Raw genomic sequence first — 23,997 nt, 5'->3', positions numbered from 1 at the left:
CTTTAAGCTGCTATTCATCTTATTCTAAAAGCCTTAAGGCAATTTTTCACTAAACGTAGATGACAATGATACATGGGACTCTAAGTAAGACAGGAAGGCAGTGAATGATGAGCTTTATACAAAAGGCCAGCATATAAAATATGTTTTCAGTTGTTTTCACTCAGATTAAACATAAAAGAACAGAAAAAAAAACACATTAACCCCCACACCAAAGACCAGTTCAACTGCTGTTTGAAAAGATGACTGATCCCAAACACAAGAAACATGTTTTTCTCTTTGCTAAAAAAAAAAAAAAAAAGAAGAATGAAACTTCTAATCTCAAAATAAGTCTAGTGTTTCAAACAAAACATTAGAACTGATTGGTGGATGAATTTCACCGTCTAACATCACTCTGCTTGCTCTGGCTCGGCGTCCATGCATGTCTCCCAAGGATTTCTTGGCATCTGAGGCATAGAGAGGATGAGGAGTGCAATGCCAGTGAGAAAGAGGAGGACAAAGCCGGAGCAGGCACAAGCGAAGGACCAGGCGTAGTAGTACTCAATCCAGATAGTGTCCTCGCTCTCAATCATGCGTTTCACTGACTGACGCATCACCTCCAGTGAGATGAAGGCACAAATACCTGAAAAAGGAGGCTTTATGTGAACAACATATTTGCTTTTGTTCTGTTATTTGTTGTTTATCATTCAGACTGGTGTACTGAAGGGAAACTGAAGATTAGTCTATAAACTGAACCCACCTGCAAATGCGAAGAACATTCCTGCAGGTTTGAGAAGGTAGTCTCTTCCCTTGCCTGTCCCAGTGCAGGATCCCAGCAAACACAGAGATCCGAGGATCATGAAAGCCAGACTGAAAATGGAGATGGCTGCAGCAGAAATGTTGTACTCTGGAAAAGGGAGTACAAAAAGTGTCAAAAACAAAAATACAGTCAAGAAATAAATGCAAATCTTGTTTTCTTCTAGATTTTCTGAAGAAAAAAATAAAAAAGAAGTAAAGAAGGTGGTTTAATAAGTTTCATCACTTTACCTTTAAGGACTTTTTGAGGCTCGTAAAAAAAAGAAGCATCAAAACCTTTTTCTTTTTATTCATCTGCATGGCCTAACCATTACCAGCATGTACCTAACCCTGACTTTAACCTAAACTTAACTCACACCGTAGTCCTTAACCCGCAGCCCAACAATAGAACTCCTCCTCATTGGGAGCAATCATTGGTTCCTACAAGCACCCATAAGGTCCCACAATTCTGGGAAGTTGATCCCACAGGGTAATAAATACACGGCCAGGAGAGACAACCAGCCACAAACACTCATACCTACAGTAAGGGCAAGTTTTTAAAAATCAATCCAAAAATCATGCTTTTGGATTGTGGAAGGAATTCAGAGTATCCAGAGAAAACCCACCCATCCAGAGGGAGAACGTATATTTTATGGTTATTAAAAAGTATAAGCCTTATTTTAATTCAGTTTATTTTTATAGCACCATTTCACAACAAATTCCATGCAGGACTTTACAAAACCCTGCGATGGACTGGCGACCTGTCCAGGGTTAACCTGCATTGAGGGACTTTACAAAACCAATTCAATCAAATCATACAGAGACACATTTTCTATTTAAGGAAACCCAGCAGACGACATTGACTCACTGATTTTGCAGGATTCACTCATATTGCACCAGAGAACCATCGCTTGCCTTCTGTCATTCACTTTCTAACAATCCCCCTTACTGACCAAGCATGTTATTGTTTTTTCTGTTACTTAAGTAGTTATTAAAGCTAAACTATTTTAAAACAACTGCCCTCTCTAATAAAAAAAAATAATAATAAAAAAATGCACATGCACAACCCTGTATCTGCTCCCGAGAGGGAACGCCTATTAAACATGTGCAACATGCCCGAGCCCGTTTCTGGTTGTGCACGCTCTGTTTAAATGTTGCTGTTTGCATCACTCATACAGGCTTACTTTCCAAAAGAAGATTTTCAATTTTTCCACTATGTCAGACTCACCACCAGTAAGTGAAATGGGGACGAACATGTAGGACAGCCTTAGGTAAACATATCACCAGAATGATTGACTATTAGGAGGACCACTTATTTTGATGATCCACCCGGAAAATGAACATCCTCCACTATACCTTTAATTTATCATAATTGTATGAGGAAATGCATCCTGCTACTGTCTGTTTTTAATCTTTGTCTGTTTGAGCACCCGCCCCTAAAAATGTCGATGTAGGCACCTGCATAGAAGAAAAAATTACAAACACCGAGAGATTATCATTTCTGACATTTAGATATTTTCTCAACATGCTAATTATAACTTTTTTCATAATTTTCTTCAGTACTTATCAGTAGCATCTTAAAGCTAAACCTAATGCAACACTTCAGCTCTGCTTTTCATGACTAAATATCAGTACAGTCCTGAGATGGATGGAAGGTCAGTCCTGATGATCCTCTAATTATTTGCACCTGTCCTGTTTATGGATCAACCAAGCTACAAAGAGACTGACGTTTACACAACAGGCTGGTTAATGGCAGTGAAGAAGATGACCAGCAGCCCCAGTACCAGGTTGTATTCCTTTAGTCACTACAGTCAGTAGTAGGGGTGAGTGTTAGCATGTGTCACGATACTTGGATCATGATATATTATTACGATATTGCAATATCACTATATATTGTGTTATTTTTCCTAGTTTAAAAATTTAATGTAATCATAAAAAAGCAGGTTCTGTATATGTTCATCAGGAAATGTTGATCTTTTATTTATTTTGGTATCAATGTTTTATCTGGTTTGAGTCAGTCCATGTCTTCCACTGTGACTGCCTCAACTACAGGAATAGTGATTCCAAAAAAGTAAAAAAAAAGCAATTCACTGGACTTTGTTTCCACGTTTCGCTTCCCCTCCAGGAAGCTTTTTCAATTCAACATTAAGAATCTTCTCCAGCATACACAAATGGTGCAGCTGAAAGGCTATTTGCCAGAGTGGTGATGTTGAGGTAGCACATTTTCCCTCATTGTTTTAGGTAAAAAATGTTTTGTTTTTTTAATCGATATTAGGAAATGAAAGATCAATATTATATCGGGCAGCCAAAAATCTCGTTATATCACCAAATCGATTTTTTCCCACACCCCTGGTCAGTCAGTATTCCTTAATGTTTTTAACTTCTGCTGAACATTCTCAGTGAATATGGTCCACGGTAGACATGGTGTAGTTGAGGATGTTGAGCGAAGGCAGCTTTCTTCACATCATTGAGAAGATGAAGCTGGTTCTGGTTTTAAATGCACCAGTGACCCAGCATGTTCACTCTTTGTACTGATGCAGAATCATCTGGTCCTGGATCAGATCAACGACAGGGAGGTGCTGGTGCTGATAGTTCTTGTGCAACAGAAGATATCCTCAGTAAGGATGCTGGTGGTTCACAGACAGGGGATTCGGCTTCACTAGTCGCAGCAGATTGTGTCGTTCAGTTAGTCAGCACATTACCGCCTGGAATTACCAAAAAATGCTTTTCTGGCAACTCTTTCAACACCTGCTGATTGATTTTCTTTCTGTGGGCTTTGTTGACAATGAACCAAGAACTCATAGACTTTTACGTACCCCCAAATACCAATAATATGGATTTTTTCAAATGTCCAATATGAATATGCTTTAGTTTAATGCTTGTAGATTGCCTGCGTGTGATAGGAGCAGCAGCTGCTTTGTGTTTTGCTGTGGTGGTTATGATCTGAAGCTTTTGATCTGCCGCCTGCTTGCCTGGAAACCAGGCCGTTGGGGTGGCCCTCCTTTGGGGGGGCGAGAGCCTTCATCTTCTGCTGGCAGGGGAGGATGGGCCACAACCTAGGCACTCTGGGCTTTGAAGTGTTGCATGCAGAGCTAAGGCATGCACCTGCCATAAATTCCAGAAATGATTCTAAATTATTTTTGTATCCTGTGAAGGCTATAGTTGTAAAAATAGTTTTTCCATGTGTGCCAACGGTTTCTAATCTTGGAAGCACTTAAACGTGTGACTCTTACAAAGTGGCTTACATCAATAGGAGTTTAAAATGACTCCTTTTCTAAAGTCCTGAATCTGCAGGCTCTGCTTCAGTCTGAATTCCGAAAAAAAAAAAAAAAAAACTCTTATCAGGAGTTTGATTTGATTTTTTAAGTTGTTACTAACTGTAGGTGTGCAATGGAGAAAATAAACATTCACCTAACAAATAAGGACAGTAAAAAGGTTTTATGTTTTCATATCTTAAAGGCTGCTGATTTAATTCGCTATACCTTTTCCAATCCCCATCCCCTCCTTATAGGTTTCTCAGCATCAAATTATATCAAACACATATCAATGCATCACCCAAAATAATACTAAATAGCACTCATAGAAAAGGAAGAACACATTCTCTTAAAAACATCCTTTGTTTTGCTGTCGGGTGTGAGTTTGTGTTGGTCTGCTTGACGCACTAACCTCTTGCCATTTTATAAGCAACAAAATATGTTTGGTATCTGTGTGTGGACCTATTTAGTTTTCATGCTTGCATTTGTTTTCCCCTTCAGGCCACTGCAAATGTCAGAAGGATAACTTACTTCCTGTATGTGTATCCTAATGCATGTTGTATACACAAGGTATCAAAAGGGAAAAACATAGGTTTTAAATTCTTCCCAATTTGGGCAACATTTCCAACAGCATTCCAGATGAATGCATCTGAATGAACAACTTTCAGATGTATTAGATGATGAAATAACTTATTTTTTTTTAAAATGATTCAAAGACCCTATTCTTACATTTATAATATCAAGCCGAACAACATTTACTGTGCAATTGAAACATTTAAAACTAAATGTAAAATCCGGACAGTAATAGACTAAATTCATTATTACTGTACCTATTTATCCTTGTTCAACTTTCACACATTTAGTAACGTCACAACCACAAACTTTAATGTATTTTTTAATGTGACAGATTGATAACAGTAGTACATTATCATGAGGTGGAAGGAAAAGTTTACCTCGTTTTTACATTTTCTGTATTGTCTGTATGCAAATTTGTCTCTGAAACTCTGATAACCCTAACAAACATCAAGCCCATCCAAATGCAATTAAAAGCCAGCTAATATGTAACAAATAATTAAGAAAAAGACTTGATCATGTCCTGAGACTTTTAAAGTATCTTCAGATACTTTAAAAAGCAACATCCCAAGCTTTGTCATCTAGTACAGCTCAGTTCAGCATGTAGAAATGGAAAGAGTATGACACAATGGAAAGAGTATGGTACTAAAACATGGCTGTCAACCTGAAGTAACAAGCCATGCAAGAGAGTCATGAATCAGAACAGTTTACAAGTTAAATTGTTGAGGAATATGTTCAGACACACAGTTCATGTGGGGGAATCCCTCAACAGGACAACAGTTTGATTTTGCACACTTCAAATATGCCCTCATCACTACAAAAAAGCCACTAGAGGTCCTGTCTGCAAGCTCGAAGCAATAAGGAGACAGAAAAGCTGTGTAAAAAGGTTCCAAGTTTGATAAAACCCAAATAAAACTTTTATTTTTTTTGTCCAATTTGCAAATAACTATAGACTAGCTGTTATGGGAAACAAACAAAGCAAATTACTGTGAACACACTTTTCCCATAGTGACGCAAGTTGGCAGGTAATGGATCATTCTCTTTTACAGCGACAAGGAAGGAGAGAAGACAAATGGAGCTAAACGCATGGTAGTTCTGAGAGAAAACCTGTTAGGCTGCAAAAGACTTAAGACTTAAATAAAAATTCATCGGGTTGTAGGACCGTAAACATACACCCTGAGCTGTTCCCATTTTATTATATTATTTTGCAAATATTTGGCAAAGATGTCCTTCTTCTGTTGTGCAAAGCTAGTAGACACTTACCACACAAGACTTGCTTGCTAGGTGTAGGGAAAGTTGTTCTATGATGTCCTGACTAAGATGGATGATTCCTCCTAAGATGCTCATTCTATCTAATGTAATAAAAAAAAAATTATATTCTTAACCCAAACCAGTCGTGGTCAAATTTTACTGTAGTATCCATAAGATTCACCTTTGCTACTATCGTGACCACTGTGTTTCAGGTATTGTGGCTGAATGAAGCTCTGTGTAGGTTTCTAGCTATAACGATGGGTTGAAGCAGCAAACTTTCTTCCTTGGTTTACACCTGTTTTTCTTTAAATACTTCTGTTGGCTGACAAATAATTGAATGAACACCTTAACACAATGGTTTGTTGTTGTTGTTCCCACTTTCCAGACCATTCAGATCAGCTGGTTCCAGTCCACTGTGCATTTCTAGAGCCAGAACCAAACCTCAGGATTCAGGCATTATGCTCCACTGATCTGAAATGAACTGCCAAGATGCAGAAATGTTGAGTTATTTCATTTCAAGGTTATAAAAGCAATATGAACCATTAATTTCCTTTTTTTGGTCACTGCAATGTAATTTCCTGTTTTCTTTATTCATTGTATCATTAAATAAATTTGAATTATATTTTTACTAAAGTATTATTATAGTAAACCTGATTTGGCTTTCTAAGCAAAAGTTATCATGCAAGTCATCTTGGGAGGTTTATTTAAATGTACATATCCAAATCTGCTCAAAATTGAGCGTCAAACTAATCGAGTCAAAATTGAACATTAAAGCTTATGTCCATCATGTTTTTGAAACTTCAAACACTTTTCTATAAAGATAGAGTAAATCCATCTTAATACCCAGAGCTTACTGTATAGAATTAGAGGTTTCTTTATATAACTTCTTTGTGCAAACTCTTTATGGATGGGTAAGTTTGTGGTGTCATGCACCTACTGTGTTCATGCTGTATTCCCCAATGGCTCAGTCAAGAGTGCATAAGGCCACATGGAGCACAGGTCAACTCTCCAATTATTCCAGCAAACTCACAACAACTTAAGGACCAGTCATGTGCGCAAGGACTGCACGGGCGAGTGGGTGGCAGCCGAAGGGAGAAACACCCATGTTTGCTTACATTAACATTATCTGGGGGTTTGTGGGAGAGTGTTTGACATTGTGCATAGTTCTCTTGATTTCAGTAACTGTGTGTGGGTGTCACATGGATTTCAAGAGTAAGTAAACTAGAAGCTGGACTATGCCAAGTGAAAACTTATGGCTAATGTTGTCAGGATTTGGTTTAATGTTTCTTAATTGGACCCAAAAGCAGAAGCTGAGAGGCAGAGGTGAGTTCTTGGAGGGTTTAATGCGAGATCAGGCAACAAAAACAGGAATCCAAAAATCCAACTTAAAAAATGTTAAACAAAAACAGGAATCCAAAAATCCAACATAAAAATCAAACACTAACCAGAACCATGGAGACATCAGGGAAAAACCAACAAGGAGCCAGGGTGAGGAAAGGTAAGACGAGGAACCAGCAAAGAGGGACTGCAGAGGGAGAGTATTTATGGCTGACTGAACAAAGGTAGAGCTAATCAGCTGATAGGGAACAGATGTGATTAGAGCTGACGAGGAAGCCAAGGGAAAAGAACACAAGGAGGCAGCAGAGGACAGACAGAAAAACCTAAGCAACTTAACTGAATCCAGAAACACCAAAAAAGCTAGAAAACAATGAAAAACCTGGCTAAACTTGAAACAGAAAACTTAAAGAAAAACAACAGAACCAAGATCATTACAGAGCCCCCCACTTAAGGGCGGATTCCAGACGCCCCATTAAAGTCCAAGAAACAAAACGCAACCCATCCAGAGTGGGCGAGGACAATCGAAAGTCTCAGAAAGGCCGGCCGTGGGGCCGGAGGCGAGGCAGAGTCTCTGGAGGGCGGCCGCGGGGCCAGAGGCGAGGCAGAGTCTCTGGAAGGCGGCCGCGGGGCCAGAGGCGAGGCAGAGTCTCTGGAGGGCGGCCGCGGGGCCAGAGGCGAGGCAGAGTCTCTGGAGGGCGGCCGCGGGGCCAGAGGCGAGGCCGATTCACAGGAGGCCGGCTGCGGGGCCGAAGACGTGGCAGAAGTTCTGGAGGCCGACCGTTGGACCGGAGGCAAAGCAAAGTCCTTGGTGACCGGCCACGGGGCTGGGGGCACGGCAGACGACCAGAAGGCCGGCCATGGGTCAGGCGACGCAGGAGGGTTATAGGAGGATGACATCTCCGTCTCGGGTGAATCCCCGGAGGAGGACGACGTCTCTGCCGCTGCAGGAGTTTAGGAGGAGGACGACGCCCCAATTTCAACAGGTAGCCCAGAGGGGAACGCCGTCCCCTCTTCAGCGACCCAGCAACAGTCTCAGAGGGGGCCGCGGATCGAGTCTCTGGAACAGGGTCCGAGGAGGCCGTCAGCTGCGGCTCAGGAACCGGCTCAGAGGCGGCCGCCGACTGCGGTTCTGGAGCAGACCCAGAGGCGGCCGCCGACTGCGGTTCTGGAGCAGACCCAGAGGAGACCGCCGACTGCGGTTCTGGAGCAGACCCAGAGGAGACCGCCGACTGCGGTTCTGGAGCAGACCCAGAGGAGACCGCCGACTGCGGTTCTGGAGCAGACCCAGAGGAGACCGCCGATTGCGGCCGCCGACCGCCGATTGCGGCCGCCTCTGGGTCTGCTCCAGAACCGCAGTCGGCGGCCGCCTCTGAGCCGGTTCCTGAGCCGCAGCTGACGGCCTCCTCGGACCCTGTTCCAGAGACTCGATCCGCGGCCTGCTAACGGCCTCGGGAGCTGGGCTAACTAGCCTGCTAACGGCCTCTGGTGCTGGGCTAACTAGCCTGCTAACGGCCTCTGGTGCTGGGCTAACTAGCCTGCTAACGGCCTCTGGTGCTGGGCTAACTAGCCTGCTAACGGCCTCTGGTGCTGGGCTAACTAGCCTGCTATCGGCCTCTCGTGCTGGGCTAACTAGCCTGCAAACGGCCTCAGGTGCTGGGCTAACTTGTTCGCTAACAGGTTCTGGAGCTAGGGAAACTGGACTGCTAGGAGCTGATGAAGATGGCAGAAAAGGGAAAAGATCTTCCCTCTCCCCATAAAAGAAACCCCAGAGATCTGACTCTGATATATGGGGAGCTCTGACTGTGGGGGGTGTAGTTATGGAAGCTGGTCTGAACCTACCAACCCGAGAAGCTAGCTGTTTGTCATGGAGGTGACAACTAAAGCCATAGGGGAAACCAACCAGGTTAAGAGAGGGACTGAAAAAGGAGTCAGGCTGACCCTCCGGAAAGGTGGTTGTCTTCCTCCCCCGGCGGCGTTGCTTACGCCTGGAGGAAGCAGATGGCAGGGGAGGACCAACAGCTGGTAATGGTGGGGGAACAGGATCGGAGGTAAGAGACAGCAGAGTGGGAAGGTGATGGAGTGATGGTTTGGGTGGTGGAGGTCTATTGCAGAGTTGGGCGAAGGCGGCTTGGCGGTTCCACTCCAACTCCTCGAATAGCTCAGATAAAACTGGGGGTGATAGAAGTGAGGAGTTAGAGAGGAATGCTGGCTTCAACTGGTCAGCCGCACTCACCCTCTTCCAAGGCGGACTGAGAGCGGCTATGGAGTCCAGAGCATTCCTGAGAATAATGGAAATTCTCCTGTGGGCGTCCGGGCCGTGTTCTGCTGGGTCCATTGTTGGCTGGTTCCTTCTGTCAGGATTTGGTTTAATGTTTCTTAATTGGACCCAAAAGCAGAAGCTGAGAGGCAGAGGTGAGTTCTTGGAGGGTTTAATGCGAGATCAGGCAACAAAAACAGGAATCCAAAAATCCAACTTAAAAAATGTTAAACAAAAACAGGAATCCAAAAATCCAACATAAAAATCAAACACTAACCAGAACCATGGAGACATCAGGGAAAAACCAACAAGGAGCCAGGGTGAGGAAAGGTAAGACGAGGAACCAGCAAAGACGGACTGCAGAGGGAGAGTATTTATGGCTGACTGAACAAAGGTAGAGCTAATCAGCTGATGGGGAACAGATGTGATTAGAGCTGACGAGGAAGCCAAGGGAAAAGAACACAAGGAGGCAGCAGAGGACAGACAGAAAAACCTAAGCAACTTAAATGAATCCAGAAACACCAAAAAAGCTAGAAAACAATGAAAAACCTGGCTAAACTTGAAACAGAAAACTTAAAGAAAAACAACAGAACCAAGATCATTACAAATGTGTTAATTGGGTTAGGGTGAAGGTGAGGTAATCGTATTTAGGTAATGGTTAGGTTTAGTTTTAGGGTTAGGGCATAGAAAGGCTTGAAAATGACTGAAAATCAATGGAAGTCAATGGGAGTCAGCACATGGCCCTTACTGCAAATAGCAGAACAAACATGACTGTTTGTGCATGTGTGGGTGTGTGTGATGTGTGTGGTGGTTACCAAGGATGAAAACAACCTCTGCGCACACACATTCATATCTGGGAGCAGTTTAGAGGTTAATGTCTTGTTTTTGGACTGAGGAAGGAAATTGGAGTAACAGGAAAGAAGGCATGCATCTGTGTGGATAACATACAAGCTTTAAGCAAAAAAAAAAAAAGCAACAAAAAAAAAAGAACCCAAGCTGGGAGCTTCTCGATGAAAAGCAACAGTTCTACCAGCTGCTCGTTTTGGAAGTATGCATAGCCTAATTAATATCCTGGGTATGGTTGTTACACATCAGGTACGCCAGTCATTGACTTTGATCAAGACAACTTACAGTAGAACTCCAGATAGTCCCTGGACTGACATGGCTATCACTGCGCCTACAGAGTTAGGGACTAATTTCCCACTGGGATCAGCTTCATAGTCATGGTAGGCCACTTCTTTGATTTTATTTATTTTGCTCAGGCCACTCGTAAGCCCACAGCCCGCCAAATGTTGAAGGGGCAATATTATTACCATTACTGTTAATATATAGTCAAAACTTTACACATTTATTAATAAAATGTTTCAGGGGATGGCATGCGGAGATGGTCATTTACAAAGGGGGATGCTTTTTAAGATTTTTTTAAGAAGGGGGATGCCCCCCCCAACTGAAATGCTGAGTATTGCATTGCTTTCACTACTAACAGTGTTAGTAAGCCGCTTACTCAAACAACCATCAACTTAGCAGCCACTTCTGAAGCTTTAGTTTCCTCTGCAATGAACACAAGCATTCACACTGTATTCTAATCCTGTTCAAATCTAGTATCTTACTTCTATTTTCATTGTATACATATAAAGGGGGCTTTAGTTACTAACAAACTGAGCAAAAACAAAACAAAACACCAGCAGAAAGTAATCTGCTGGTGTTTTGTAATCTTTCATATAATATTTTTATTCAACCAGAATGAGTTAAAAATAAATACTGTTCACCTTTAACATAAAATAGTATGTTCAATCATCATGCCTCTTCACAATCATAGGGACTGACAGCCTCAATGAGCAGGGTTAGCTTCAAAGGTGAGTGCTGAAACCCAGGACATGGAAAGTTAACCGAAAGGGAAAAGTGGTATAAACAGATGTGCAAACATCAGGAATAACTATTGCCTCAGGAGGATTAATAAGCAATTTAATTCATGATTTAGGGCAAAGTCACAAAGTGTGGACAGAGTTTAAAGAATCACCACTGATGGACCTGTCCAGGACATGAGCTACAGCCGTTCTGTCCCTGTTAATACCCCTCCTTAACCAGACACTATCCACACAGGAAGCATTCAGAACATTTCTGAACTAACATACCCCTCAGCTAACAAGCTCTTTATAAAGGTTAAACCATTTTCCCTCAGGACTTTCTCCCTGGCTACACGGTCATAAAGAGGCAGTGTAGAATTTAATGAAAACTTTCCAGACCCAACATTGTAGACAAGCTTCATGCTACTGTTTAAGTAAACTGAGCTTCTTTTAATGCCTAAGCATCGCTGCACCTTGATAACCTCTATGCCATAATAAAAAGAAGACCCATGCTGTACAATACATAGATTTATTATTTATTCAGCTGGCTTCCACTTGGTCTGATATAATCTTCTGAACAGAATATAAACTGCGGACCATATTAAATATAATCTTATAAAATGAGTTTGCATTTAAGCAGTGGATTTGTAATGACTCTTAATATTATGCAAGTTTAACTTTATTTTTTTTATTTTTATTTTTTTAAATTATTTTATTTATGCATGTTCAGAGTTAAACGGACAAGACAAAAAAGAGAAAAAATAAAATAAAATACAGCAAAACAAGTACAACAAAAACAAAAAAAACAAGACAAAACAGTGTCAGCAAACTGAAGAACTGATAAGAGAATAATTATATTATTATTATATTAATAGAGCATATTAAAGCACGAGGCAGAGTCAGAGAGGACAGCAAATAATTCTGCAGACATTGTATCAAGCGGATCAACATAAAACATGGGATATCAATAAAAAGAGTACAATAAAGGATGACAGTATTGAGATAATAAATAATAAAAAAAAGAATTAAAAAAAGAAAAGAGGTCCAGAAAAGAGTCCATTTAACCCATTATTTTGAATATGTCTATTAAAAGGACCCCACACATCTAGAAACTTATCATGATTGTCTGACAAACAGTATCGAATTTCTTCGAGATAGATACAGGACAACATATCATTGAGCCATTTTTTTAAAGCATGGAGGTGTAGAGGATTTCTATTCCCTCAGAATAACCCGTTTTGCAACCACCAAACCAAACATTAGAGCCTGCTGCAGAGACATGGGAAGAGTAACAGAGAATTTAGAGCAACCCAGAATTATCAAATGTTTTTTCCGGATATAGAGCTTTGCCATAAGGTTACTATAAAATTTGAATATTCTGTACCAAAAGTCCATAAGCGTAGGGCAAGAGCAAAACATATGACCTAAAGTCCCATTGTCTGATTTACATTTGTCACATATAGGAGAGACATTAGGAAATAGCTTATTAAGTTTGGTTTTAGAAAAGTGCAAACGATGGATAACCTTGAATTGAATAAGTTGCAATCTGGAGTTAATGGAACAGGTTTTGATCCTTGACAGACTCAAATTTCAAATCTCATCTGAAATTTCGACTAGTGTATCAGAAGCCCAGGCCTCTTTTATATGATTAGTAGAAGGAGATGAACTGAAAAGATGAACAAAGGGAGAGATTAGCTTTCTAGAAGTGGGGGGCTTTTTTATAAGCTCGAAGAAGCTATGTTGCACTGATATGGTTTCAAAGTGAGGGAAATTTTGTCTGACAAAATTGCGAACTTGCAGGTACCTGAAAAAGTGGCTAGAAGGAAGACCAAATTTGGACTGGAGTTGCGTGAAGGAAGCAAAGCTGTTATCGATGTATAAATCCTTGACAACAGCTATGCCTCTATCTAACCAGCTTGAAAACTACATCCAAATTCCCTGGCTTAAATGCTGCATTCTGAAAGATGGGGGCATAAATGGAGAAATCAGAGAGATTCAGAACAGTCTTTATCTGCTTCAGAATCCTAAATGAATTTTTTAAGATGAAATTATCCTTTAGCAACTGAAAGGGGAAAGAGAAATTGGAGAACACTACAGCTGAAAAAGTTTCACTGCCTTAAAGTTAAATTGACATTGAAGTGCATCTTTATTCATACAAACCTTCATGTGTGCACACTAAGGATAAATATGCAGGTATGGATATAGTGACCATTGATCCACTCAAAAGAGGAAATGTGGAACAAAATGTCAAATAAGGAGGTTGGATCTCTTTGATTTCCAATTTCACAAAATGGAAAACATTCACTCAACAAATTCAGGAAAACAAATTATTTTTTCTTTCTTCACTGTTTTGACAGGATGGAGAGAAAACAACCTTCAAAAACACATCACTTAGAGAACAACATACCTTTTTGTGTTTTGTATTCAAATATCTCAGCATCTTGTCCTGGATTGAAGTGCCTGAAGTAAGTGCAATTTTCCTCTGTGAAAAGAGAAGAAAACAGATTTCAAATATCTGAACGATGTGATAGCTCTGAGGTACGTTCACAGAAAGAAGCGTAAGTGTGAAGCTGTTTATTTAGAAGTTGATGAAAAAAATGTATTGCTTTGCCTTTTGGATAAAATTTTTTTAAAGAGATCCGCCTGTTTAAAACAAGTTAGAACTGAAGGCATAAAACATTTCTACAAAATAAGGAGTTTGAAAATTAATATATTTGACAAAACAACACTAAAACAAATTTTAAACATACTAGCATCCTGCTAGTATGTTTAAATTTAACCCAGCAATGTATCCAAACTCAGTAATCATTCTTACTTTGAAAATACCAGTTTTTACATTTTTTTATGATACATGTAGCTTCATTTCCCCCCAATCATGTCTTCCTCCTCTTGCGCTCCACTGGACCTTTTCACTCTACCTTTTAAGCCTTGTCTCCCATCTTTTTCACGCCATTATCTGAGCTCCTGCTGCTGAACACCTTGTGAATGCCATGCTTCCAATGGAACACTTCACACTGTCTCTGATCTGTCACATTTATGCTCTAAAAGCATCTTAAAACCTACACCCTCTAGATAGTATTAAGACTAAATTGGTTGCCACTCTGAATTTTCTGCTTTGTGCGGTTTGACTCACAGAGTAACTGCTTTTGCCACCCAGATCACTATTAGATTTTTTTTTACAGAAGAGGTGTTAGACCTTTGGGATTTGTTTGAATGAAGCAGATTTGCTTTATGTGCTTGTGCAGTGATTTGTGGGGTGGAGGAAATGTTCCTTCACGAGGACTATTAAACATTGAATCCAGTTTCAAAACAGATTGGAATTAATGTCAAAACTTGAACATATTTTACATTTATCGCACAAAAGTAGGCAATGAGAGCTATAAGGGACTTATCAGCCTTATGCTGTGTATATGGGCTTCATACAGAATGTCTCAAATCAAATAATATTAGCTTTAAATATCATATTTACCAGCATTGAAAGTATTAATCTCAAGGTTGAAAAGGAACCAGAACTCACACTAAGCAGTTAAATCTGTTTTGTGGAATTATGCAAGACAAGTCTTAATTTTACAAGGTAATGAGCTCTTCATTCCCCGTGCTTTGAAATGATCCATTTGTTAAAATGTTCTCAAATGTGCCAGGTTCCTGAAATGAAGCAAAAAACAGAGTTTACTCTAAGAGGCCCAAACAATCTTATTTGTAAAGAAAAAAGTCAGCTTTTTGATGTTTACTAAAGGCTGCCTTTAAAACGTAGGGCTTTCAGTGTCACGTACCACACTGTGTGGGTCTGCATACAAATAAAGATGTTTTTATGAACAAGGACAGGGACTGGCCATAAAGAGAGAGAAAACAGATATGTAGTTACTAAGCAACAAGCCCCACTGTTTTCACTGTTGATGCCACATAAGAGGTGCAATAGAGGCTTGTCAATGAGTTATACCTCTGAGTCAAACCTGACAGAGAAATGAAAGGCAGGGAAACAGCTTCCAAATTTGTTTTATTATTTTTCTGTCATAAAAAGGTTACAAAAGTTGCCATTTTCTATGTTTATGGTGGTTGAACAGAACATTTACTTTCTGATTTCTTTTCCAGCTAGCAATATGACAAACTTTGCTGGTTAAATTGATTTTCTTCACCCCCACATTTTACAAAACAGAAAAACAGATCTAAAATAGGTAAATGTCCTGATTGAAAAAATAAAAAGAACACTGGAACCACAAACTGTAACTCCAAGTTCTGTAAAACCGTGTTGTCCAGTTGGAAACGCTGCTGATTGTCAATCAGTTTTACTTGCTTACTGCGAAAGAAACACACAACAGGTGAAGGCAATTACGAAGACCTCCCCATAAAAGAGATATCTCCAGGTGGTCATCACAGACAATTTCCTCGTGGCTGACTTTTGTAGGCACCTTCACCCTTAGAGATGGCATTAGGCATTGTCTACAATCTTCAGAAGTTGTTCAGGAAGTGCAGCTCATCCAAGATGGCACATTACTGCGGGGTGTAGGACGAAAGAGTGCTATTTCTGTCAGAGGATGGAGGAGATTCTAAACCAGTCAGCACATTTACAGACATCAAGCAAACTCTAGAAACTAAACGACTCAGCAATAGGATGGACCTCTTGCTTTGTGCAAAGAGAAACAGGAGGATAACTACCAGAGGCCTCCAAAATAAACCTCTGGTAGGTGACTAATGTGTATGTTTCTGCTCAAACTGTCAACGACACCCTCCATGAGGGTGGTGTGAGGGCCGGATTTCCAGGAGCGGGGCTTTTGCTTACAGCCAGCAGTGATCACGGCCAGTATTTTGCAAGAGGGTTTAGCATATTTAAAGTTGGTGCTCTGTGCTTCTTACAGATGAGAAAAGGTTCAGACTGAGCCTATGATGGACGTGAAATGCTGCTTTCAACATTCTCCAGCATGACCGGATTGGAAGTCAGTCAGTAATGTTGTGAGGAGGAATTTCTTGCATAACTCAAGGTGTTAGCCAGAGATAATTTAACTGTCATCAGGTACCAGATATCCTCAAACCCAAAGGGAGACCATCTGCTAATGCAGGGTTCCTTCAGATACATGACAATGCTAGGCCTTATGTAGCTGAAGGGTTTCGGCAGTTTGTGCATTGCTGTTATGAACTGAATCTAATCAAGCAGACCTGGGGCATCACTTTTCATTGCTCTACAGGAGTGAATATTCAGGTCGAGGATTCCCCGCCTCATTGATGAGAATGCCCAGGTGTTGTAGGGAGGGCAGACAGACACATACTACTGAGCCTAGTTTCCACCGAGGTTGGATCAACCTGTCATGTGACTCCAGCCTCTTATTTTGAATTTGATTTTAAATCCAAAACTCTGTGTAAAAATAACGATTTACTTCATTTTTATTTTTTGCTCTCAACCCATTCCAGAATGTGATAAATAAAGATGTACAGCAATAATAATTTACGTATTCAGAGGGATATAGGATGTTTTATTTTAGTGTTCCCTCTATCGTTTGGAGCAGCAGCTCCAGATATGATCAAGGTTCTTTAAGAAGAGTCTTTCCTCACATAAAACCTTTAGTAGGTTATCTAGATTCTATGATTTTGCTAAAATGGAGACTTTACGTTGTCAATGGAGTGGCTTCTCAAAATAATTAACTGATTTCTCAAAATGTTGAATAATTAGTGACCTTTAAAACTGTTGGTGTACCTTAATGCTTGCATAGAAACCAGCAATATTGTGACAAAGAGCTTAACTAAAATAAGTGCAAGTGTGGTAGTGATCTTTTTCCTTATCAACATTTTACAACGCTAAACAAAATCTACTTCCAATTGCATAATCTCTCTGCACCATCTATTAAGCATGTCACCTGGTTTAGAATCCAAAAGGATTATTCCGACATCTAAACCCTTAAAAAATAGATCACAGCTACTATCTGTGGCCGGAAAAAAACACGTTATTCTTCTTTACAGTTTTATTTTAGCTACATAGATGAGCCTAAGACCTCCTCCTCCTGGTGAGGATGCAGTCATCTATGAAGACCTTAGTCTTGTCAGATACCTTCTCCTTGTCCATAGTGGATTCTTAGAACAAGTGTAGGGGAGGTTTTTGCTGTTTTCCTTGGCAACTTTCATCAAATTTTTACAGGTAAAATCCTTTTTATTATCTTAATACGCAAACAATTTTTACTGCTAATATTTAGTTAAGCTGCTATCCTACAGCAGCCAGAATTACCCAGTATTTTTACATATGGGACATACAAGAGTAGATAGATCTAATAATAGGCCATAAATGACATTGTCCACAGACTATGAGATGGCCGCATGTAAGGTGACTGTAATGATTTAATGTAGGACAATTATAATCCTTAAAATACCGTAATTTGCACACAACTTTACATTTTGGTGTGTGGTTCAAAAATATCTTAAGAATTTAAATAAACGGCTAATTATTAAAGAATCTGGTGAGCCATTTTATCTTAGCAGAGAAACATTCAAATGTTCGTATCTTCTTCTATTCTTGTTCAATTTTGACATGTAAGACATCACTGGAAAGCTTATACTACGCTCTTTCAGGATCTGTAAATCACTCAAAATGGTTCCAGGTAGACTTCCTTGTTGTGCCATAGCCTGTCACATATATGTCATAGATGGGTAACCACATTTGGAACAGTTTTCCTTAGCAGCATTAGATATGCATACATGCAAACAATTCCGAGATGATATTGAAATGTATTTGGATTAAAAGAGAAAAAAATTATCAGATTTTACTTTTTATACAGATATAAATTATAAGACTAAAATAACCAATCAGACTAAAAATGTGTAAACATGCCATTCAGAACTACAATGATAGCATGATGAAGCTTATAGTTAGAGTGGCTCAGGTTATCCTGAGCTATCTCTTTAGTTACAGTATGCTGCTATAGACTTAGACTGCTGGAGGACATAGGGACCCTTTTTCATTATTCTGCTTCATTTTATCTCTATTCTCCCGTTCTGCTAAATTTTTATTTGACTGGGGTTTCTAAATTTTTTGCCCTTTGAGGGAAGATTTTCCAGTCGTGAGATAATTTTTTGGATGGGGCCAAGTTTCAGCTTCATTTTGTGTCCTGCGTCGTGTAGTCCACAGGAGTTAACGAGGGGTGATCAGCCTTTCGTAGCCACCTCCAGATCAGGAATTGTAAGGTTGGGAAAAATCTCACATGTTTGAAAATCAGTTGGCCTTTATGTTGGGTTTGTGGGCAAATCCTGCTGTTAAAACAGAGCTACAAGCAGATTTACCAAAGCCTCAAGTACTGTGCATGTGCAAACAAGGGAGTTCTTCTTCCAGATTGACGAGTCCGACCAGCACCATTCTCGGCGCTGAGTCCGATGTGTGGTTTTTGGACGTGCAGTGTGAGCAGGTAGATCACATTAGAGCGTCGGGCTGTACAGTGTAAGAACAAACATCGTGAGCTGAGAATTTTAAACCCTGCAGTTACTAGGTACAGTTTGAGCTTCAGCTACATGCAACGATTGGAAATATCGTACAGTGTATGCCCAGAATTAGATAAAATACCTTGAACCAATCTGACTGTAAGAATTGCCGATATATTAGTAAAGTAAATTGAATTGAATGTAGCCAGCGGAAAGCCGAAATATGTATCAATACCTCAGTGTTCAAATTATACACTCAGGTCAGTTTGCCTCATTAGAATAACACAGTCCTGACAACCATTTACATGCATGCCGATCAGAATGTGCATTAGCAAAAACTACCCCTTTCACTCAGATTACAATTTTATTCCGATCCAGCAGAATCTGATTTCTGATTCTGATATTTTGACTGACATGTTTACACGACACTTAATCTGATACTTAATCTGATCAGCTGTTTATTGCGACTCCTTATGTCTAAATAAGCATAGCAACTGAGACTCACCTCTGACCTAAATAAGGCGGTCAGCTGCTTTTGCCAATATGAGCTCTATTTTCTAAGCCCAAGTGAGTCTCACACAAAAGACACTATATGATCCAAAATTTAGTAGTACAGATCCATAGTACATATCCAGTCTTTAAAAAAATCCCTATAGGGCCCACCTGAAACTCCATCTATGATTATCTGTTGGCCCCTCAGTAAAATCCTGACTCTGTGTCACTTTTATTATTGGCTGTTGTCCTGCTTGCTGCCCTGACACATTAAGCAGCATATTTCTTGTTCTAAATAGGGAAATCTGTCAAGTCTGCAAGGATCAGGTGAGGACATTAGCTTAACAAGATCTTGGTACACTGTCATGTTTCTAGACTTTCTTTTTTGCATGTGTGCTGTCAGTTAACTCTGTCAAAAAAAGTTTTAGGTCTAACCATCTAAGATCTGTAACTGTTTTACAACTTTAGTAATTGCAGTCAGTTCATGTCTGTCATGGCAGATGAAGGATGTGGTTACTTACACCTCAGCACCCCATGCGTGTCTGTCTATATGTAAAACACATTGCTAGCATGCTGACTTCACATTTTATAGGTTGGTTGTGCACTTAAGTGCTTTTAAGATACCAAGATACCATTGGGCCTCCTGACTTTTTTATTTAACAATGCTGCCGATCCCAGGACAGTGTGATGTAGTTTGAGTTGGCATGTGGCCTGCAAGGAGACAAGCTGCTGCAGGCAGGTCTTAAGGGAGGGGTTTGGTGGAACCACAGGTCTTAGAGTTATGCCACACTCCGCCATGAGGCCCTGTCCCTCAAAGAAACGATGGGCGTGTGCATGAACACTTGACCCCTAGGGCTCTGACCCAGCACAGCTGAGTATTTACATAGCTTATTTTTGAACCAACAGCAGTGCTTGCTGCATGCAATTTAAAATGCATTGCACACCTTCTGTTTATTTTCATACTTGCAGCACATGGAGAGTGCAAATGTATTGGCTTAAAAGTTTTCGGATATGGGAAAAAAATATTGTATATACAAGGTATATCTAACATGCAGGATTCAGTATCATTTTAAATAGAGACCCTAACAGAACAGATATTTCATTTCTCTAAATAAAGGAATCGCACCAGCAACAGCAGGAATAATTCTAAGTTTATCCTCCATCCTCTCACCATCTGTACTCTGTCAGCATTCTCCTTGACAAAGCCAATCCATACTTTCCAGTTGTGACTCACTGCTGCGGATCTCCCTGCCAAATGTTTGAGTCCTGTTTTTAATCAGATGTTGACACCTGTCTAAAAGGCATGGGTCCAAGATTAACAGCGAAACTCCTCACCACAGCCAGCCAAATCCACCAAGTAAAATGGCATTTTGCACATGCTCTCACTAAGAAAATAAAATAAAAACTTCTTTATTCTCATGTGATTTTAAATTATGTATTGCTGTTTTTTTTTTATGTATATGTTGAGTTTATCTATATGTCATATTCCAGTCTTACTAGAAACCACCCTTGGATTTCCATTTCTACCACTAAAGACTTTCAGGTCTCCAGATTATTTCTGCTGTTCAGCCTGATTTTAGGATTTAGTATCAGAGAAATTTAATTTAGCCTTAATAAAGTTTCAATCCCGAAACAACAAGCTGGTCTCTCTTCTGTTACGTTCATATGAAAGCCATTTGCTTTGGTTACATATATTAAACTAAACAAAGAATTAGAAAGATTAATCATAGCTGTTGATAAGGCAGTAAAGAGGAGTATCATTTCCAAATTCTACGTTTAATATTGTTTTTATTCTGTTTCTCGTACAAGGGAGACTTGGGACAGTTGTAAAAACTCTTTTCTCCAATCATTAAAGATGCTGTCTTGATGACATTGGTACTAAACATGGTTTAAATTTAAAAAACATTTTTTTTCGTTTTTCCATGTGTGTTTATATCACACTCTCCTTACCGTTTGTATAAATGAATGAACAGTTGGTTCGATTGTTTACTGTACTTTAAAGTTATATGGGTAGCATAAGCTAAAGTCTTTGTGTCTGGCTTGCACATTTGAGCTTGTGCCATAATTGCCAACTTGGAGACGGTTGCAACAAGAGCTGCAACTGTCCCCAAACTGGAGACTTCTAATAATTCAGGTGTGGCAGCAATGCTGGATGTGCAGATAAAGATTGCACAGCTGGAGGTGAACAGCAGCAACTGTAAATAGCAAGAGGGGGGGACGATTACTGTAGATTAATTTGGATATAGATATATGTTTTTTAAAATATGCTTGATGAATTAATATGTCTCTGCTCCCTCAGATGTTCTCCAAATAAATACATTTCCTGAATAACTTTATTTACACGTTTTCCTTCTGAATTAATGTTTTCAATCTGAAGAGATCACCGCATGTCTGGGTGGGTCAAGTCATTGAGAAAATTCTGCATGTCTGCATCAGTGAGCCCCGCCTCAGGCAGCTCATCTGTTCCTGCAGGAGACCTGCAGCGCAAACACAGGGCAAGCTTCCCAACAGACACCAGCCATCAGCAAAGAATTAGCTTATTTTTGTGAGTAGTCGGGATTAAGGCATGTCCAGCTATTAATTGATAGGCTGACTTCAAAAGCTCAGCAGCTGCTTGACTTATAGTCTGAGTGCTGTTCATATAATGGTCAGTCAGACAGCTGAATACAAGCTGTTTTAAAAACATCTGCTGATAAGTTAAAGAAGAAATCCATTGGACTTTGCTTCCAAGTTTGAAGACGTTTCGCTTCCCATCCAGGAAGCTCCTTCAGTTTAAAATGTCAGGAATAGCGTTGAGTTTGAGGCTTTATACAGTAGCTCAACAAAGCCTTGTTTTTGTTTAGAAAAGATGCAAATTCAAACAGACGAACGGGTCCACAACTTTGGAATGGGGGTTGTTGGCTTCTTTTGTTAGCCTGCAATACCCCATACCTGTCTATGTCTCTGAAAGGGGTGTCATTTACCTATACAAAAATTTCAAACCTCTATATTTTTTCAAAGCGTCTTCAAACAAAATAAGTTTCAATCTCACCCTCAAGCTATGTTTAACAGAATTCTGTTGCTGATGGTAGAACTGAAACAACTAGTGCTGCTATCTCTAAATATCACATTACTACAGGTTTTTCTGACCACTTGAAGATTATTTTCTTTTTCACACTGAAACATTTTTCTGACAAACAAGCAAATCTTGGGAGAAGAAAACCTTGACATAAGTAAATACAATAAGCAATAATTTTTATTTTACAACCCAAACCAACCTGGACATATTAGTCCCATCTTGATAAATCATAAATTAGCTGCGATGTTGCTAAGCTTTGTTTTTTTTTTTGTTTTTTTTTTTATGTTGTTTGCTGTGGATATCTCTCCTTTATTCATAAATACAATGTCCCTCCACCATTCTTGCAGTTTGTTGACGTTTTGTCCAAACTTTTTTCTCACATATGCTGCTCCACATTTGATTCATCCTTTAGCCTAATTAACCTGCAACATTAATGATGTGACCAATTAATATCTTAAGATTTTTTTTATTTTTTGTGGGGGGGGCTTCTCACCAGAGAGATTTTTTAATGATTTTCAATCGTCAGTGGTTCTCTATTTAGATATTTTACAACTTTTAGGATATTTTACTAGTTACTTTACACAGTCAAATCAATCGAATAACCTAGACGGATTTGTTAAAAGCTTTTGATCTAAGGAAACCTGGCTGACTGCAGGTGTTATTATCTGTGCAGAATTCACTTCTCCTGGATGAGCACGCAGTGACAGTGGACACTTGCTTGCATTTCCACACTCCTAAAAACAGTTTGAACATTATGCAAGTTGAGCAGATGAACTGCTACAGAATCCTTCACCATTAATTTTAGACAGTCACGTGACTTCCTCTGTTAGGACCTCTATTCTCAGCAGCTTCATGCGTCATTGCAGAGCTGCAATAAGCTATAATTTACCTTCATAGGGGAAAGCTGTTGCTTTTATCACTTGCAAACATCAAAAGTTAAAGAATGTTTTGCCAGGGTTTTTTCTTACCTCCAGGAAGGCTGATTGGTCCACAGCCATGACCCTCCTCGTAGTTTGCCTGGGTGATGTAGATGTGCTTCTTACACAATCTCCACAGGCCAAAGTGGGCCGCCTCACAGGTTTCATTGAACCTCTCCACTGGTGGGCTGAGCACTGCCCAGTAGTCCGTTACCACTGCTGTGAACATGCAAGCCATGCCCACCAGCAGCACGAAGATGGCGATCTTTATCTTGGTACGCTTGTGCATGTTTCCAATTTCTGTCGAATTAAAATATCTGTAAAAATCAAAAGTGGACTGACTGATCTGAAACCCAGAGGCTTCTCCTCACGGCACACCCTGTCTGTTTCCTTTCTACACAGGACTAATGTCTCCTCTCCCACTGCAACGAATCTTTGCTTCTGGTCCGAAAGGAAGGGGCCAGACTACTCTGTCCTACTTTCATGCCCCTCTTTCCCCACACACTATGAGCAGCCGCTCTACTGACGGGCTGCAAGTTCAGATAGTCAGCTGTTAAGGCAGATCACAGAAGTTGATGACCAAACTGTCTGCTATGGTGAGGAATGGGAGTGTTCTTCAGGGTTTAAATGCTATAAATGACCAGTGAGTCAGGTTGTCAGGCTCTGTGCTTATCCAATTACGGTATCGCTGTGCTGAAATCAGTAAGGGGCAATTATAAGTGTATAATCATAGCTGTTTTTTGATGCATGTTAAATTTCAAAGTTGTTGCTTTAGGAGAGTACTGAATAGTTTTTCTCTTGCAGTTTACTTTCCATATCATGATATTGAATCTCACTTCAG

General features: G+C 40.0%; 1 protein-coding gene across 1 annotated transcript; it reads right to left on the bottom strand.

Annotated features, from left to right (window-relative positions):
• Positions 1 to 280: 280 nt before the first annotated feature.
• On the bottom strand, positions 281 to 23,741 carry LOC119784436 (voltage-dependent calcium channel gamma-1 subunit-like). Its single transcript, XM_038286483.1, has 4 exons — positions 23,208 to 23,741; positions 13,699 to 13,773; positions 737 to 883; positions 281 to 619 (listed from the first exon to the last, which is right to left on the bottom strand). The coding sequence occupies exons 1-4, from the start codon at positions 23,443 to 23,445 to the stop codon at positions 387 to 389; spliced, it is 693 nt and encodes a 230-aa protein (XP_038142411.1). The 5' UTR covers positions 23,446 to 23,741; the 3' UTR covers positions 281 to 386.
• Positions 23,742 to 23,997: the final 256 nt, after the last annotated feature.

The sequence above is a fragment of the Cyprinodon tularosa genome, unplaced genomic scaffold, assembly GCF_016077235.1.
Source record: "Cyprinodon tularosa strain WSP-4 unplaced genomic scaffold, ASM1607723v1 ctg226, whole genome shotgun sequence".
Lineage (NCBI taxonomy): Eukaryota > Metazoa > Chordata > Actinopteri > Cyprinodontiformes > Cyprinodontidae > Cyprinodon > Cyprinodon tularosa.
This window is presented reverse-complemented; position numbering and strand designations above follow the sequence as displayed.